The 19,021-nt window shown below is 39.2% G+C and overlaps 2 protein-coding genes across 2 annotated transcripts; one reads left to right on the forward strand and one right to left on the reverse strand.

Annotated features, from left to right (window-relative positions):
* Positions 1-3,289: 3,289 nt before the first annotated feature.
* LOC104442694 (putative disease resistance protein At4g19050) lies at positions 3,290-7,908 on the forward strand. Its single transcript, XM_039310723.1, is given in 4 exon segments — positions 3,290-3,708; positions 3,859-5,804; positions 5,886-7,457; positions 7,535-7,908. Coding segments are annotated over 3 exon segments (3,930 nt in total). The 3' UTR covers positions 7,451-7,457; positions 7,535-7,908.
* Positions 7,909-10,578: 2,670 nt separating this feature from the next.
* Positions 10,579-13,152, reverse strand: LOC104441112 (E3 ubiquitin-protein ligase CSU1). Its single transcript, XM_010054117.3, has 2 exons — positions 12,772-13,152; positions 10,579-11,448 (listed from the first exon to the last, which is right to left on the reverse strand). The coding sequence occupies exons 1-2, from the start codon at positions 13,008-13,010 to the stop codon at positions 10,773-10,775; spliced, it is 915 nt and encodes a 304-aa protein (XP_010052419.1). The 5' UTR covers positions 13,011-13,152; the 3' UTR covers positions 10,579-10,772.
* Positions 13,153-19,021: the final 5,869 nt, after the last annotated feature.

Genomic DNA, 19,021 nt, shown 5'->3' on the forward strand with positions numbered 1-19,021 from the left:
ATATAAATATATGAAAAAATAATGAAATAACAAAAATAAAAGGGAAAGAATAAAATTTTCACTCTCAAGTTCTCACTTATAAGTTTTGATATTCCCATGAATGATGATGGAACGCCCCTTTTCTTGCCGGCGTCACTCCACTACCCCTGCAGACTTAAAGTTGTGATTTTTTTTTTTTTTTTTTTGCTTCTTTCTACCTTTCGCAGGTGTCGCTTGCGAGTTATTTCTTTTGTCATATTTTCCATGGCAAATTTAGTTATTTCATTTTCTTTTGGTCATACTTTGAGAGTTTTTGTCTTGGATTTTCATTTTTCTCAAACCTTGTTTTGCAGAGGAGCTCCAAGCCAATCTATATCATGAACTCCGAACTCAATCTGGAACTATAAAAATCTCATTAATTTCCAACAAGTGTAAAAAAAAAAAAGATATGTTCCTTTAAATTAATTTACTCTTTTTTTTTTTTGGTGACTACAATTTTTGAATTTCTCATTCAATCTCTGTCATATTAAAATAATAAATGATATTAACAAATTTTTTTAAATATGTTTAGTATAAATTTTTGAATTCTATTCTCTTAAATTAAAAAATATTATTATTTGGATTAATATTTTATTATTATTATTATTATTATTATTATTTATTTATTTTTGCATTTATATATAAAAATATATATTTAATATATAACATGTCAGAACGTGTCGAAATTCTCTATTTTTTTAGAAATAACGTGTCGGCGGGTCGTATTGTGTCGTGTCATGTCGCATGTTCGTGTCGATGCTACATAGCTGGTAACTATAGGTGGTCTCTAGACATGACCTTTATAATTAAAGAGGAAAGTCGGGGAAACAATCGGGAAAAATGTGTTCCTTTCTTTGCTTCTTTTTCTTTTTTAATAATCATCGTGATTGTTATAATAATTAAATATTAAATCATGCCTTCATCTTACAGTTTAAATTTTTAGAATAATTAGCAGTAATCTCACAAAATTTCATATGATATGAGAGTTGGAGGTTTAAGTTCAAATTTTTCTAAGCCCCATTTACCTTTCCAATTCAATATGTCCATGCCTAATATTAGGCAACAAGACTAGAGTAAGCATAAATGCATTTATTTAATAATTTAAGTTTTAGAATAATTAACAATAGTTTTATAAAATCTCATATGGTATCAGAGTTTGAGGTATTGAGTTCAAATTTTTTTAGGCCCCATTTGTCTTCCCAATTAATTATGTCCACGCCTAATAATAAGGAAAAAGACAAGAGGAAGCGTAAGTACCTTCATTTAACAGCTTAAGTTTTTAGAACATTTGATAATAGTTTCACAAAATCTTATAATAGTAAAATGAAAAATACAAATTGTGCATGTGTGGCCAGCTATAGGACTTTAAGAAACAATTATTGTAACCAACTCCAACTCAAGTTTTTATGTCCAAGCGCGATGGTACAACTGTAAATGATTGCAAATGTGAACTTTTCCAAAATCAAACATCTTTTTGAAATTAGTACTCTGGTGAACAACTATCATAACAAAAGATTTCCTCGGTACCGCAGAATTCTTTATACACATCATGTTTGAAAACTATGTGGTTAACTAATGCAAGGGGTGCATCCAAGTAAAAGCCTTAGAATTTTGACATTGGCATATGTTTAAAGCTGACAAACTTCACTAATTCTCGCAATGAACTTGTTGGAAGAATTTTGAGTTCACCGTAGGACAACCATGAAGCGCTATTGGTTTGTCTGGCAGATTAAAAAGAACTTAGGATCCATTTGTTTCACAGAAAATTGGTCATTTCCAGAAAATATTTTCCCAAAATCATTTTCCAGGAAAATGACTATTTTCTGGTATTCAGTTAAAATTTGAAAATGTTTCGGAAAATATTTTCTAGTGTTTAGTAAGGAAAATATTTTCTAAGACTTCACAACTTAGGAATGCATCACTTACCAACCTATAAATTCATCAAATATGAATTTGCCTTTAAATCTAGACAAACTTACTCTATATCTTTGTTCCCTCATTGTCGCCAAACATTCATCTACTCTAAAAAATATTTGTATGAATTTTAAAAAGAAGCAAAAGACAAAAGAAGCAAAGCATGTACAGCCCTCATGAGAATCTTCCAATTGAGTAGTCTGTTCTCCCCCTGCGTCTTTTGTGTTTTAATAAATAAAAGAAAAAAGAAGCAAAGCATGTAGAGCCATTTGCTTAAGTAATGTACAACTATAGGGTAGAATAAATAAAGAAAATGATAAGCAAGAGTGTAGAGTGTGAGCTTGAGATTGACGAGCTCGAGGTTCGCCCGGCTATGGCCAACAACTAGCAAAGAAAGAAGAAGATGGGAAACAAAAAAAAAAAATAAAAGAAAAAGAAATTAAAACTAGAAAAAAGAAAAAGAAAATTAAAAAATAATTCGAACAAAAAAAAAAAAAGAAGAAAAAGAAAGGGGAGGAGAAAATGAGGATTTGTAGAGGTGTGACATAAAAGAGAGATCAAGTGAGGAAAATGTTTTCACTTTTCAAAAGTGGAAAACATTTTCCTTTAATTTAGAAGACTTTTTTATTTCATGGAAAATATTTTCCCCAAGAAATTTATTTTCCGTAAAACGAACGCCGGAAAATCTGAAAAACATTTTCCCGGAAACGAACGGAGGCTTAATAAAATGTGGAAGTAAGATTATAAACCCCTGCATACTGAGTGTTCTAATGACATGGCGGAGTATGGTGATTACTTTAGTTCTCCAATTTTTATATATTGGATTTGAGATGATTCTGCAAGGATTTGAAATCCACATGGTTACACTACAATCATCTTATTTCAATTAGAATTTATCAGGCACGTTCGTTATAGGTAACACAGTCATTCTTCTTGTATTGGGGGCTCCTAGAGGCTAGAAGTAATAATGCGATATCGTGTTTGATGAGACAATAAACATTTTTAAATAGGCAGGTTTCCAGGTTGGAGTGACCAAATTTTCTTCCTGAGTGTATTTTTATCCCCTTTTCGAAGCCCTTGTAGTTGAGATTTGACAGTGCATGCTTCACTATATAAAATGGTTTATGTGGAATTGTTGAGTTAAGTTTGCTCCTTCTGGTTAACTTAGAAGCATAGTTCATCAAAAAGGGACAGAACAGAAAATCATCCTTAACCAATGTCTATTTGTACAGTTGCATTTGCTGGCGATTGCCAACCTGAAAGATTCTCTGGAAACTCAAGAAAAGATTTTAGGTTTTCTAAGTGAAGATCACGTGAAAACAGTCGTCCTTTCTGGAGAAGCTGGAGTGGGTAAAACATGGATGGCAAAAAGACAAGTAATTCTGCCAGCCACAATGGCTCCTGCTATGGAGCTATTTGGGTCCGAGGATGTAATTATGAAGGCAAATCTCTTGTTGAAAATATTGCCATTCAGCTGTCTGTAGTTCCTTCTGATGATGAGTGGGAGGAAGATGACAATACTGAGATGGAGCAGCAGGAGCAAGAAAATGTCTTGGAAAATCTGAAATGGAGAATACAGGAAAAGCTTAAATTGATGAAAACTGCAAAACTTGATCAAATGAAAACTTCAAAGCCTGAAGAGGAGAAAACAGCGAAGGTTGATCAGAAAGATGCTCCCGGAGATGAAAAAGGTCCATATATTCTTGTAGTTCTGGATGATTTTGATAACATGCGTCATTGGAGAATTTATTCTGATTTAAATGACCTCCTCCAAGGGCACCATTTTAAGATTTAAATCACTAGAATTAGCAATGACAACTGTATTGGCGATGAGGGAAATGAATTTACAATTTCGCCAGACCATATAAAATTTTATGAAATGAAATTCCTGTCTAATGATAATTCCTCTCGTTTACTGTGGAATAGTGTCAAGGCAGACTTTCCTAGGGCCTTGTGCAGGCCGCCACCTTCGGTGAGCGGGGAAACTACTGGATTTGAAAGACTGTCTGCAGCTATTGGAAAAGGTAGCCAGGGTCGTCCTGGGGTAATTATCATGATTGCAGAAGCTATCAATCGTGTTAAGGACTCTGAATTGGACAATGCAGTTGAAGAAATGGCCTCTATAATTAAATCTGCTGATAATGCAAAATTATGGCAACATGTGTATCAGATGTTGCCAAGCACCCTCAGTAAGTGCTGTTGGCACTGCAGATACTTGTTTGTCCATCATAATAAGATCCACTACAATGAGCTGACAGCTCATTGGTTATTGGAAGGCTATTTTGGTCACCATGATCATTATGAGACGGCCTATGAGGAAGCACATCATACTCTGATGGAGTTCAAAGTTCGTGGATTTCTAAAAGAAAAAGAGGACAGTTATATTACTATGGACAGTGATGCTTTGGGAGTCGAAGATCACCGACGTGATGGACTCAGCGGGTCTGCACATGTTGGTGTGGCTAGTGTGCTGGGTGATCATAGATGGGCTGGTCTTGGGAGGGTTATACAGAGCGATGGGATGATAAAGACGAGTAGTAAGAAAAGCGATGAGATGTCCACACTCTTTATAGATGGTGCTCGTTTTCGCAGGGAAGTCCCTGAAACATTTCTCCAACACAAAAACCAACTTAAAGTCCTGGTCATCATAAATCCAATGTTCGAAAAGGTGCCCTCACAACTTGCAGAATTGAAGGAGCTTCAAGTACTTGTTCTGAGGGGCTGTCATATATTGAAGAGCGTGGATGAGATCCATAAACTTACAAACTTACTAGTTCTTGAGATATCTGGGGCTCGCATGGTGAAGCAAATCCATGATGATATTTTTGAGCATATGAAAGATCTTAGGTCTCTTAACTTATCTGAAGTTGGCATCCGGTGGCTTCCTGCATCTCTCCTAAATCGGAGCGAACTCCGTTGGCTCATTCTTAGAAAATGTCCCAATTTAAACCAATTGTGTGATACTAGTTTATTGAAGAAAAAGGAAGCGGCAAGCGAGTCAGTGCTTTTATTGGCAAAACTGGAAGTGGTTGATTTCTCTGGTTCAGACTCTTTCTGGAGTATCCAGGTCAAGAACCTCTCTCCGCTGGAAAAACTTCAAATTCTCAATCTTTCTAAAACCAGGATTGGGCGCCTCCCCTTCTTTCATAATTTGGGGGAGCTCACTCGACTCCTCTGAGGTGACTGTCCATCCCTGGCAAGACTCCCCACCCTAAAACCATTAACTAAACTTAAGATTCTCGATCTTTCGATGACAACATGTTTGAAAGAAGTACAGGACGATCCTCAGGAAACCAAGACTGACTTTAGAGTTCTGGATCTCCCAGGTAGTGCTGTAAATAAGTTACCTCTCAACATCAGCAGCCTATCTCATCTTCTTTTGAGTAGTTGTGTTCATCTGTGCAAATTGCCATCTACGCAAGGCCTCCCAGGCCTTGAGGAGCTGAACCTTTGTGATGCCTCTGCACTGGAAGAATTTGAAGACGGCTCATTTGAACATCTTAATTCCCTTCATCGACTCATCCTCTCAAATACTAAAATCAAAGCTCTGCCATCACTTTCTCAGCCTTCTGTAAGTTTGCTCTTGCTAAAGAATTGTAAGTTCCTTACTAAGTTGCAAAACTTGCCTTTACTTCAGAAACTGGAAGTTCTTGATCTGTCGGGAAGCTCCGAGTTGGTGATAACAAGCAATGACTCCTTTCAGGGCATGTCTCGCCTGAAGACGGTCAATCTCTCAGAGACTAAAATCGAAAGCCTTCCACGAGATTGCTTTCCTGTCAGCCTCCGTCACCTAATAATAAGAAATTGCCCCCACTGGAATAACCTTCCTTCCTTGGAAGCTCTAAAAAACCTAGAGGTCATCAACCTCTGTGGTTGAAAATCTTTGAGCAATATAAAACTTGAATTTCTGCACCATATGAGCAAACTAAGGATTCTGAACCTCTCTGAAATAGAATTTGAGGAATTGCCATCTCTGTCCTGCCTCACTAACCTTAGGGAGCTCTCTCTGAGAGGTTGCTCCTGTAAAGTGTTGGAGCTCGATGCCCTGAAGGAGCTTGAGCTGCTGGATCTATTGGGGACTAAGGTCGAGTCTTTACCTTGGCTGGAGACTTTTCGCAAGCTCCAACAACTACTGCTAGGAGATTGTGCTGATTTGGAAAGTTTGGAAAATTTGAAGTCTCTTACCGAATTGGAGGTTCTAGATCTTTCGGGGACAAAAATACAAGAATTTCCCTATGGAATCTCGGATCTGACTAGCCTGAAGAAGCTCAATCTGCAGGATATGAAGCATATGAAAGAAATTGACTGGAGCAAGATAAAGTATGTTCCAGAGGAGTTCAACTTGGGAGGTTGTGGATCCCTAAGTTCTGAGATTGCTGAATCTTCTGACTGGCCTTCCATATCGATTTGTGGTACCAGATTTTTCCAGTTCGTGGAGGAGAATCCCATGCTGTGGGATACATGCTTCCAAAAATTCCACTTTTCTGTTTGGCATCCCAAAAATTCAGATGGAAGGATATACGACCTTGGAGACAGGAGACTACTGATGGATATCGAATCTCAAGGAGGATTTCCTTATCATAAAGAACCTGGGCGGTATCTGGAGATCCATGGATCCTATAGCAAATTCAATCCACCTGAGTGTGTTCTTGAGCTTTCTGATCACATATCGCTAACAGATGATAGCTCTTTGAGGAACTTATCTGAACTTGTTAAAGAGAATCTAAGATCAATAAAGAGCTGTTGGCTTGATAGGTGCAAAGGTATCAGTAGTATAGTTGATGGTGAAGGAGATGCCAGAGCTTCAGGAAAGCTTTACTCTCTTTATCTGTGCAATCTTTCTTCCTTGAGTTGCGTATGTGATGATTCAGTGCAGTCTGAGGTCTTCGGAGGTCTTAAGCACTTGTATATAGATTGTTGCCCGATGCTCATCAGCATTTTCCCATTCTCCAAGCTGCCAAAGAAGCTTGAAACCCTTCAAATCAAATTTTGTGAGAAAATGGAAAGGCTAGTCAACCCTGATATGCCTGTAGAATGTAACTTGCAGACGTTGGATCTTCTGGAATTACCAAAGCTTAAGAGAATCAGGGTTATGATGGTCTCCCTGCGAGTACTGAAAGTGAGACAGTGTCCGGATCTGGAGAATTTAGAGGAAGTGCTTGGAGGAGCTGAAAACTTGGAAGTTCTCCATATTTTCCACGCTGCTATGCTAGAGAGGATACGCAGCCAGACAATGAAGCCAGGGAGCTTCAAAAATCTGAAACAGCTTAAAATACAATCTTGTCCCCAACTGGAACAAGTATCTCCGTCATCCGAATTACCACCAAACCTGGAGATTCTTGAGATAGACTCGTGCAACAGCTTGAAAACTATATTTGGAGGCAGCTTTGCGGGTACTTCATTGAAAAGATTAAAACTCTGCAACTTGCCTAGTCTAAGCAGCACTGTGTTCATAGTACCACATCAATGTCATGTTGTCAGCAACTGCCAAAATCTGCAAATAGACCGATCCAGTTAAGTCAGAGGTAAGTTCGTAGATACGTAGAAATTGATGTGTTGTCATCTCATCACTGTGTAGTTCCTTGACTTATCCATTTCGCAGGCATTTCTTGGGTCATGAATCTCTGAAGATTTGTCGAATGCAAGCAAAATTTCACCTGAAATGTCCTGGCAACCTTTTCTACTGTAATATATTAACATTCATGGTCATCATCTCACTGGCTGTAATGTCCAACCACACTCGCTCCAACATAAGATGCATATGTTTCCTTGAGGGATGTGATGCAGCACAGAATTAGATACTAGAAGTGTGACTTAAATTTTCCATACGAAGGAGTCTATGAAGCCTGCACTGTTCTATCGTGTTTGGTTTCAGGTTCCTCATTTTGAATGGATACTTCCATATATCTACTGTTTCGAAGTCCCGAGTAGATTGAGAACTTTGTGATGGTGGTGGTGTCATGCTTCTCTCCTGGAACTCGCCGATTTTAACTCATTACGTCTTGAGACTCGTAGTTACACTTCTGAACTGAACTCAGGTTTCATTTGAGATCATAGCTGATTTTGTTCATAAAATACCAGGCTAAACATTACTCAGATCTTAAGAGAGAATGTATTATCAATGAGGCATCACTCGAGAAAATCATGTGCTGATGTATAGGGAAGATGCAATAATCTCTACTGTTACCAGAGTCCTATATGTAAGAACTGCAGTTCTTCTCCCTACAATGTTTCCATCATGATATTTATGGAGAAGCTCCCAAATGCGAGAGGTTAAGTGAATATCATCATGTCATGAAGAAAAAATTGCACTTATCACCATGAATGAAAAGAAGTATACGTCACTAAACTCGCATTACACATTTATATAGGATGATAATTGCCATGAAGTTGTATGAATTTTTTTTTTTTTTGGTAAAGAAGTTGTACGATTACTGAGTGGATTTTCAAACTATTATTTCCAGAGTATTTTGTGCAAGGATTGCTCTTACTTTGTGCTGCTCCAGGCCTAATGAGACATTTACTTTAATAAATGCTGTATCTTCTAATCAAGCAACCTACAATGATGTTCAACGTGGCCGGCCTCGGTAAGATAAGATTCCGGGACACAGGCACTGAGGCGAAGTTCTTCAAGAGGAGGGAACAGAGGCCGTAAAGAAACTGAAGGATGCCTGCCACAAAATCATGGACGTGGACACGAGTGCCAAGGGGGCAGAGCCAATCCACGTGAAGGCAGATCAGAGCAAATCAGTCTTGTTCGATGGATGAATCTCGGCCAAAGAGTTGAGTAATCTAAAGCTAGTAAAGTGGAAGATCATGAGTAGAGTGTGGGTGCAGTTGACATGCTATGCAGCAATTCATTGCAGAGCAGAGGCACAAGCCCAAATACCTAGTAAAGGCGGTGCTCATGACTTTTGTTTGGCTCTTGATGGCAATGGAGAGCAGCTCCAAATCAATGAAGGCCACGCTAGAGCAAAGCTTATCGTGAGTGGTTAGTGCCAGTTTGTGATGTTCATCTGTATCCTTGTTTCATTTATATTCTTGAAATCCTTTTTCTTTTCGTTTTGTAGGGTAATGTTGTTAATGTGATGTGTCTGATTATCCTGATTCACTGTGGAGTTGAATCCTGGAATACCTTGGTTTCAATGAGAATGCTGCTCCTTTCTTCTGAAGTGTTCTGCCTTTAATATCTGAGCTTTACAAGGCTACTTTTGCCCTGCATATGAACTCCAAGAGAAATAATATGCTCAGTGAAAACTACCAGTTGTCTTCCAAGTGATGCGTCCCAAGTTTGATGTCGGCCACACGCAGATGCATTACTAAGACACGTAATCTGACCTTGCCACAAACACTTTGCACGCAGAATTTGGTGAAACATTTCAACCTCCTAGTTTTATTCCACACCGCATCACTGAATGTTGTTGAATGATAAAGCACAACAGGTACTTAGCCCATATCATGCTTCCTCTGGTGTTGAATGATAAGCAGCTATTCGAACTCACATTGAAAGAAGAATGCTTCTCGATGAGCTTAGAGACAGGACCAGCATGCAACACAGAGTTCCTTTCCTTCCAAATGCAGCGAATGGCCCCATTCCAAGCCAACTTCAGGATTCTTTTATCAAGGAAATGGCCTTCCAAGAATTGCATAACCCAATTAAACCCAGAATTTCCAGTCCCCAATAAATTTTTGCGCGACACAAAGATCACGCAGCCTCAAGAGAATAAGCCAATGCATCCGCCATATGTCTCAAGTCATACTTGCAGTACTTTGTCCATGAAATTAGCACAAGAGAGGATTTCTTTCATGGTATCTCACAATTTGAAACGCAACATATGAACTCAACCATAAATTTCGAAGTTTGACTCCTTTTGTGGGCTTGGCCGTGTAGATTTAATTGTCTGACTTTCTTGAAGAACCAGTATATAGCAATTTAAGGAAAACATGGTTCACTTCATGCATGTGCTCTCTTTTTTTATTCTTTTCAATCTTCGATGAAAGGCCAAACGGTGAACATTGACTTTCAAATTTGTAAATGACCCCAGAGACTATGAGAGTGGACTGGTGAGATAGCACCAGCGCAGGAAGAAGGAAGGAAGTTTACTAATCACTTGTATCCAATGGCGTTCATATAGCTCAAGTCCAACACATAGAAAAAGCACAAACACATGGAGGTCGAACTTAATTTTTTTTTCTACAGTCGAACTTTATAGGTTTGTGAATCGATGTTAACTCATGAGCTCGACCGGCAAAAGCAGAGTCATGACTTGCTATCTCAATTAGGGTTTGGAATCATCAATTGGAGCCACTGATTTTGATTTGGAATCTTTTGGTGAAAAAATAGAGATAGACAATTGTTTTTCAACAAAATGACACGTCGTTTGCCATGTTGGCCACCCGTCCAATTCAAAATATTCCAATATTCTACGTCAGAGCCAACCTAAAGTTTTCTAGGTTCCGAACAGCGAGATCAATACGTGATTGAGGCTTTTCAAGAATATTAGATATTAAATTAACCAAAATAAACCTTTAAATCCTCTAGTAGAGAACGCCAACAATATTATGTCTCAATTCTACACTAATTCACCATATATGTTCTCCGGCTAAATTGAAATTTGAGGGAAAAAAAGACTTCTAGAGCACTCATCAAAACACAAACGCCTCTAGAATTTGGATTAAAAATTTGATTAGATGGGTACATTGAACATCGCCATCTTACAGAAAAAGGATACACTGAGCGCAACTGGATATCTTAATTGAGTATAATTCGAAATTAGCCACCTCCATTTTGCTCTAAGAAAATAAACATATTGGCTTACACAAAACTAGAAATTCAAGATTCAGGTCTTCATTGCAGGTCTCACCAGCCCTAAACCTGAACCACTTCCCAAATGTTTGAAGTCAGTCGCTTCGAGATAATCCCCATGCCCAGCGAAACCTGTCCCTCCCTTTTCCAACTTCACCAAATTCCTCTCTTTACACGGCTTATCGCAAACGAGACAAACCTTATCGACGACAATAAACTTCTCTGCACATTTCTTGCAGAAGACATGCCCACAGGAGCTAAGCGCAGCTAGTGACACGGTGTTGGTCAATGTGACCTTGCAGCTAGGGCATATATACGTCTTGTCCAGCGAGTTGGGTTTCTTCTTCTCACTGGTGTCTTCCACGAAGCAAATAGGAAAAAGGGTCTTCAGCTTTAGTTTCTCATTGCCTTCTGGACAGACTGTGCTGGTGGATGGTGCTTCTACCTTACGAGGAGCTTCTGGAGTAGCTGAGGGCAGCCAAAACGCCTTCATGGTCCGAAGTGCTTCCTCCTCATAAGAAGTAACCTTGACACTGTTTGCACCATGGAAGCCACTTTTGTCTTGGCTGTGATTTTTATCAGTGTATTGAGGTACTGCACCATGGTTTTGTTGATCAAATGCATCAAGTTCCCTAGCTTTCTGCTGCATTAACCGCTCTTCCTCCTCTTCTTTCTCATGCTTCTGCTGAGCTTCATGAGCAGCTAGTTTTCTGCCAGTTCAAGGAGACTTTTAGCATGGCACCAGCAACAGGGAGGAAAAGGTAACAATAAAATGTTGGATGTCAAATGTTCTCTACAGTTTTCTTCCCCACTTTTTGTAAGATCAAGTCACTCGGATAGTTTTAAATCCAAACAGTATGGTTAGCCATACAAAACTCCCACTTTCTTTTTCTAAGTCTCAATCAAGTATCTCTTGTTATCTCCTGATGTACATAATTCTTTTCCCAGAGGCACCAGCACTCAAAGCTCATACCTGATGCAAATGATGATTGGAAGACTTCTAGACTTCTATTGATTCAGACAGGAATTACATACCACAGAATGCTTTCACTACTGAACTATCTTTTCATGAGGGAACAACTCAGCATACATGGAAGTTTCAACCCTACAATCAACCAAATAGTTGGAAAAATACTTCATCTTGCTCTCTGAACCAGCAAAAAGAATTTTAAATTACTTCTGGGTCAATAGAAGAAACTATATCCCAGCAAAAGGCACCACAATCCCTCTCCCACCACACTACAAACTTCTTTCTCACATGAAAGCCTACGCACACACAGAGGCCCAGATGCACGAAAATGGAAAAGGGATATGCTCTTTCAAAATTATGACATGCCCAACTCAACAACGTAACCAGCAGTACAGGACTCCGATTGCTAGAACAATTTAGCTCCTACCTGAGGAAGACCTATCTTGGGGACCAATGACCTCTAGCTACGCTTTCAGTAGTTCAATACTCTCGAACACAAACCAGAAAAAAAGAGCAACCTTTGTTGGTCTTTGTCTTTTCAGGTCATTTAGATCTTTAAACATGGAGCTGTTGGTCCCAATTAGCATAATTAAGCTGTCCAACTACTAGCACCGACACATGAGATCGAAAAGGAACAAAAAGAATTAGAGTAACATGCCCATCGTGAACACTGACATAAGTATTGCTGCGCGAGTTAAAGAGACGCAAAACAGCCTCCATCGATAGAGGCCTCAACCTAGACTGCGATATGGTTCAACATCTCAAATTGACTTGCTTGAAGTCACATGCCCAAACCCTCCAAATACAATCTACACGAAGAGTACGGATTCAAGAATCCAACTATCCCGGCGTGTCAGCAGTATGAATTTGGCATTAAACTTCGACCCGCCAGACGCCAAGCAGGAATCGAACGAGCCGAATTTCAATTTCGCAAATTTGAATACCCCTGAAGGAAACTGAAAGCCCCCCAAAACCACAAATACCATTCCACTCCAAACCCTAATTCGAAGCAAATCAAGCACACGCCGCATCGAGAAGTCAAGATCAGATTTTTTTTGTTCACCTCTGGATGTCCTTTTTCTGGGAGAGGAGGCACTCGAGGATGCACTCCTTGCAGAAGACGTGGCCCTTCTGGCAGCAGAGCGGGTCGATGAAGGGCTTGAGGCAGAGGCAGCAGGCGTCGAAGGGCTTGATCGAGTCCCTGCCCAGCCGCTCCTTCTGGGTGCCGTACCCGAGCTTCCGCTTCTCGTCGTACGTGAAGAAGGCGAGGTCGTTGTTGTTCTTCGAGTGTCGCTGCGGCATCTCGTCCCCTCCCGAAGCAGCACAGATCGAATCGCAGAGGAATTGAAGAAGAAGGTTGCAGAGGGGGAATTTGGGGACGAGGATGGAGCTAATCGGTGCCCTAGAAATTGAACCCCGCACCGTCTTATCTTTTCCTTTTCTGCCCCCCGGCTTTGCGTGAAGATTTTCATTTCTGATAGGGGTATCGAAAACCGAACCAAAGACTCAACCGAAAAATTCATTAAAAATAAAAAATAAAAAATTATTGATTTTTTTTTTTTGGTGGCCCAGAAACCGCGCACGGCCGGCAGGCGAGGAGTAAATCACGGGCGCACGTCTTGCTAGTCACAACACACGTGCACTGGGTAAGTCGCCTAAATGCCTCTGCCGGCCTCCCCTGCCGCGGGGAGCCGAACGCTCGACCTCTCTTTCGGGAGAGGGAGTTCCGCGCCAGCAAAGCCACTCTAGCGGGTGGTAAAAAAAAAAAAAAAAAAATTATTGAAAAACTAACCGAATCGAACAGACCAATAAATCGATAAAAGCTTTTTTTTTTTTTTAAAAAAAGACAAAAAATATATAAAAAAAACGAAAAATAAATAAATGCGAAAATCAAAAACTGAAAGCTAAACCAAAAAGTGAAAAATCGAATGGAACCGAAAAGCGAACCAAATCAAATTTCGGTTCAGTTCGAAAAAATTTTCTTAATAGTTCTATTTTTGAAAAAACCAAATTGAACTAAACCATGGACACCCTTAATTTTGGGGGCAATCCCCGATAAGTGTTTTGTTGTGATAACATTAACATTTGAAAGGCTCATTTCAAGAAAGTGCTAGGCGCTTTCTCCGCTCTTTTGATGGCTTACACTCAGTCGACGAAAAACGTTGTGTTTCGGCAATAGTATCTCTTATATGGCCCACCATTTTTATTGCAATTCTCTAAAATCGGTGTCATTTTCATTTGGTCAACTCTTTTTTTCTTTTGCTTTTTGTTTTCCTTTCCTTGTAGGCCCTACATTCCTCCTTTTCCTTGTATTGGTTCTCTGAATTTCATCTTTACAATCCTGCGAAATCTCACAGGTGGATACCAATAAAGATTGAATGCGCAAAAACAAGGGAAACATACTCTGGTAACCCAAACAAGTTCCACAAAAAGACCATCTTCCATGTTGTCGTCAATTGCCTTGGGCTAGCAAGTTCTTGAGATGGACGTCTAGTCACCACATCGTTAGCTCATCCATAATGACTTGGTCCGATGGTCCCCAAGGCCAAAGGGTTCAGACTAGAAACCCGGCAAATTTTTAGGATGGCGAATGAGATAGGAATGAATCGAACTGCACACTAAATATAGAGAGAATGTGCCTGAGATATATCTGAAAACTAGAAATAACTCATGGATGATTTTTAATGTAATAACAATGTTTAACTTTGTCACTCCAAGGTTAAGTATCCACATGTGGAAACACTACTAGAATGAGTGATCTCTTCGGAAAGCGTTTACTTGTACACTAAATGACAAATTCATAAGACTGGTATAATACAAGTCAAAGTAAACAATATGTTAAGTGGGTTAATTTAAAGATATCACATTGTCCCAAAATGACGAGCTATACATGTTTGTCGAGTTATTGGGCCAAAACGATTACATCAACTTCACAGTCCTCATGCGCTACCCACACTAGACAACCAATTGATGATGTAGTCAATAGTGTCACATACATCCTTGAACTCCAAATAGGAGGTTTTGAGGGGGCACAAATCAACTGGTCGGGCTCTAAAACGCAACAATTAGGCAAAGAGGGTGGCCGTTGGAAGAGTAGGGTGAAGATGGACCGCAGCTTCTCCCTAATGAAGTCAAAGAACTAGTCATATTTGAACTTACGGGGGTGGCTTTTCGAAAATAAAGTTGAGCCCAATGTTTGTGCTAGGGAAAGTGTGGAAGACGACGGGGTTGGCATGATAGATATTCAACCTTTTTAATGCCTCACGACTTAAGAAAAGAATGACTTGTGAGTGAGAAAAGAGAGACGAGAAAAGTGTTGCAAAAGCCGAGAATTGAGAAGTAAAGAGGTGTGGAAAGAAGAAGGAAAGTGAGATTCTTAAGGAAAGAAAAGGAAGAAATAAAATAAAAAGAATTGATCAATCACTCTACTGCACCCGCTGCTTCCGCTTCCGCTTCCGCTTCTGCGATTCCCTGCTTTTTGTAAATCCTTCGGGGGGGGATTAGCGATCGCCCTTCGGGGTCGCCCACATCTTCGCCTCCTTCAACGACACCTTCATCGTACGTATCGCTCTTCTTCGCTTTCCTTCTTTTGCCCCTCCGATCCCGGTCTGACGGCACGTGCTTCGCTCGCAGCATGTCAACACCGACCTCTCTGGGAGGGAAACCCTTGTTCGCATCACCGGCACGTGTTGCTAATTATGCTGTTGTTGCAGTACAGCTTCGTGAATTTGTGAATCTCCGGCTGCGAAGTCGGTCGGCGCAGAAACGAAGATTGAATTTTATATTTAATCCCCTTTGTTGCTAATTTTGTTTGCTGAGAAGGGATGTGTTTAATTTTCTTTGAATGCGGCAGCTGCTGAAATTTTCGATTTTTCGGCAGGAAATGTGCTTCATTCCTATAATTCTACTTTCTAGTTAGTGGTTGTTTCGACGGTTTGTGATGGTCTAGTTGCCAGTTTTTCTAAATTTGGTTAAATATGAAAATATTTTATTAATATGGGTGGGTATGGATCAAATCGGGTATAAGTCGAAAAATTTATATTAAGTATAAATGGGTCATAAATGGGTTAATTGATCAATTTGGGTCGGACCATTAATGACCCGATGACCAAATCCGACCCGATCCCCCTGTTTAATTAATCTAGCCACCGGTGAGTCTTGGCCTCGCCAGATCTGACACTGTTTGGATGGTTACTAAATAGTGCCTAACGTTTTAAAGGCTCGTTTCAAGAAAGTCCTAGGCGCTTTTTCCACTCCTTTGATAGATCGACGAAAAATTTGTGTTTTGGCCCACCACTTTTATTGCAATTCTCTAAAATCGGTGTCATTTTTATCAAGTCAACTCTTTTTTTCTTTTGCTTTTTTTTTAATTTCCTCTCCTTGTAGGCCCTACTTTCCTCCTCCTTCTTCTTCTTGTATTGGTCCTCTTAATTTCAACTTTACAGTCCCGTGAAATCTCAGGGGTGGCTTGCGTTCATACCAATAAAGATCGAATGCGCAAAAACAAGGAAAACATACTCTGGTAACCCAAACGAGTTCCACAAAAAGATCACTCTCCATGTTGCCATCGATTGCCCTAGGCTGTCAAGTTCTCGAGATGGATGTCTAGCCACCACATCGTTAGCTCGTCCGTAACGACTTAGTCCAATGGTTCCCAAGGCCAAAGTGTTTGGAATAGGAGCGGTTTCCAGCAAATTTTTAGGATGACGAATGTGACAGGAATGAATCAAACTGAACACCAAACATTGAGAGAATGTACTCGAGATATATATGAAAATCGAAAATAACTCATGGATGATTTTTTACGTAATAACAACGTTTAACTTTGTAACTCCAAGGTTAAGTGTCCGCATGTGGAAACACTACCAGAATGAGTGATCTCTTGGGAAAGTGTTTACTTGTATGCTAAAGGACAAATCCATGAGACTAAGATAAGACGGGTTAATGTAAACAATACATTAAGTGAGTTAATTTATAGATATTACATTGTCCCAAAATGACGAGCTAGATATGTTTGCCAAGTTCTTGGGCCAAAACGATTACATTGTAGTCAATAGTGTCACATACATCCTTGAACTCCAAATAGGATGTTTCGAGGGGGCACAAATTGACCGGTCGGCCTCTGAAACGCAACAATCGGGCAATGAGGGTGGCGGTTGGAAGAGTAGGGAGAAGATGGACCGCGGCTTGTCCCTGATGAAGTCAAACAACTAGTCGTATTTGAACTTACGGGGGTGGCTTTTCGAAAATAAAGTTGAGCCCAATGTTTGTGCTAGCGAAAGTGTGAAAGACGGCGGGGTTGGCGTAATAGATATTCACCTTTTTAATGCCCCATGACTTAAGAAAAGAATGACCTGTGAGATAGAAAACAAAAAGACGAGAAAAGTGTTGCAAAAGCCGAGAATTGAGAAGTAAGAGGTGTGGAAAGAAGAAGGAAAGTGAGATTCTTAAGGAAAGAAAAAGAAGAAATAAAATAAAAAGAATTGATCAATCGGAAAAGGGAAGTTGTAACGGAATTGGTGGGGCACGTGGCCCAAAGTATATTGGGTAAAAGCAATTGAAAAATATATTAGAAAGTAATTTTGGTATAATTGTCCTCTGGAGAAAATTATATCTCCAAAGCCTTTTGATATTCTATGTGACTAATTTAAGGTTTTTACTTCAATTCGTTTGAATTTGGAAAAACTAAAACAACGACTACAATTTGTACGATTTGAATAATAAGAAGAAAATGTAAAAGAACCAAATTAACAAATTTATAAATGTAAAAATTTTATATTTCCTTTTGCTTAAAAAAATCAATTTTGACAAATGTAACAATTTATTAAAATGGATTTGATATTTTGGATCGAGGTAAAATTTCGGTTAGAACTTTGCAGATTTTTTTTTTTCAATCGATTGTTTAAAATTCTAAATTATTTAGTGAGGTATGGGCAAAAAGTTTGACTAAATAGAAAAGCAATTCTCCAACTCCAAATTTCGACCACCAGAGCTGACGTGTTTGTTGGAGCCTATGAGAGTCTCAATGTAGGAAATTTCACTATCGCATCGATAGACTTCATTGCTCAAATTATTGTTATGATCTTCATCATTAATATTTTCAGTCTCGTGCTTTAGTCAATGGTTTACTGTGTTAAAAAAATTTCTACGTCGAGCTGTTATCAATTGGATTTGATATCAAAGGGATTTGATTGGAGAAATTATGCAAGTCCACAAAGTAGACTAGACAATTCAAAAGTTGAAGAATTTACTTGGAAAAGAGTACTCATTTTCACTAGAGCTGACGTGTTTGTTGGAGCCGACGAGAGTCTCAATTTAAGAAATTTCACTATCGCATCGATAGACTTCATTGCTCAAATTATTGTTATGATCTTCATCATTAATATTTTAAATCTCGTGCTTTAGTCAATGGTTTACTGTGTTAAAAAAATTTCTATGTCAAAGTTTGGATTTGATATCAAAGGGATTTGATTGGAGAAAGTACGCAAGTCCACAAAGTAGATTAGACAATTCAAAAGTTGAAGAGTTTACTTGGAAAAGAGTACTCATTTTCAAGGATCGAAGGTGGAATTTTACCTTGGATCAATTTACCATTGAGCATTAGTCTACAAAGAATTGATTTGCTAAAGTATTGGTCACATGGGGTAAGTTTACATGACCTCATCCTAAACCTCATACGACGGGTATCCACGCCTTTGAAAATTTCAATTATCTTCTCCAAAAATTAACAAAAAAATAAGAATTACAATATGTTTCTACTTGGACAAGGCCCTAGCAAGGAAGGCTCGTTAAACGAGTCGCTTTCCTCAGGTTGCTCAAAAGATTAAAAAAAAAAAAAAGGGTATCTCGCGCGAACTAAGATAGGCTAAACCGACATGGAGCTCACGATGCTGAAATTGGAATATCTAGACAGCCTCACATTCCACGAAAAATAGTTAATGTGCAGAATTCGGTACGCGCCGAACCAATATTCCTATCTACCCAAAATCTCATTTAGCAGAAATATCCATAGGTTCTCTAAAGTGCATTTGATTCCCTCCAGGATTCGAACTGCCGAATGGTTTTTTGTACAGAAGGGACCCGACCAGTGATAGAGAAGACCAGATTGCCATTTTGACCATAGGCCCAAGTTATAGCATTTCCTTATGTATATGTCAACCTCGGAATATTGAAAATTTCGAGTTATGATACTAATTAGTTCACAACGCGTCATCTTGAAAATTTAGTTGGACGGTTCGCGATTGAGATACGTTTTGTAAGTGATGCGGTCGTGATTTCATGAGATGATCGAGGCGTGAAGGAGAATAAAGGGG

This window comes from Eucalyptus grandis, chromosome 4, assembly GCF_016545825.1.
Source record: "Eucalyptus grandis isolate ANBG69807.140 chromosome 4, ASM1654582v1, whole genome shotgun sequence".
Taxonomy (NCBI): Eukaryota; Viridiplantae; Streptophyta; class Magnoliopsida; order Myrtales; family Myrtaceae; genus Eucalyptus; species Eucalyptus grandis.

What these genes read in the sequence shown, in the direction of transcription:
- LOC104441112 (XM_010054117.3), bottom strand. Translation starts at nt 13,010, where the DNA reads ATGCCGCAGCGACACTCGAAGAACAACAACGACCTCGCCTTCTTCACG. An exon ending in CAGAAAAAGGACATCCAGAG is followed by an intron (nt 11,449 to 12,771) that starts GTGAACAAAAAA and finishes TTGAACTGGCAG; the next exon opens with AAAACTAGCTGCTCATGAAG.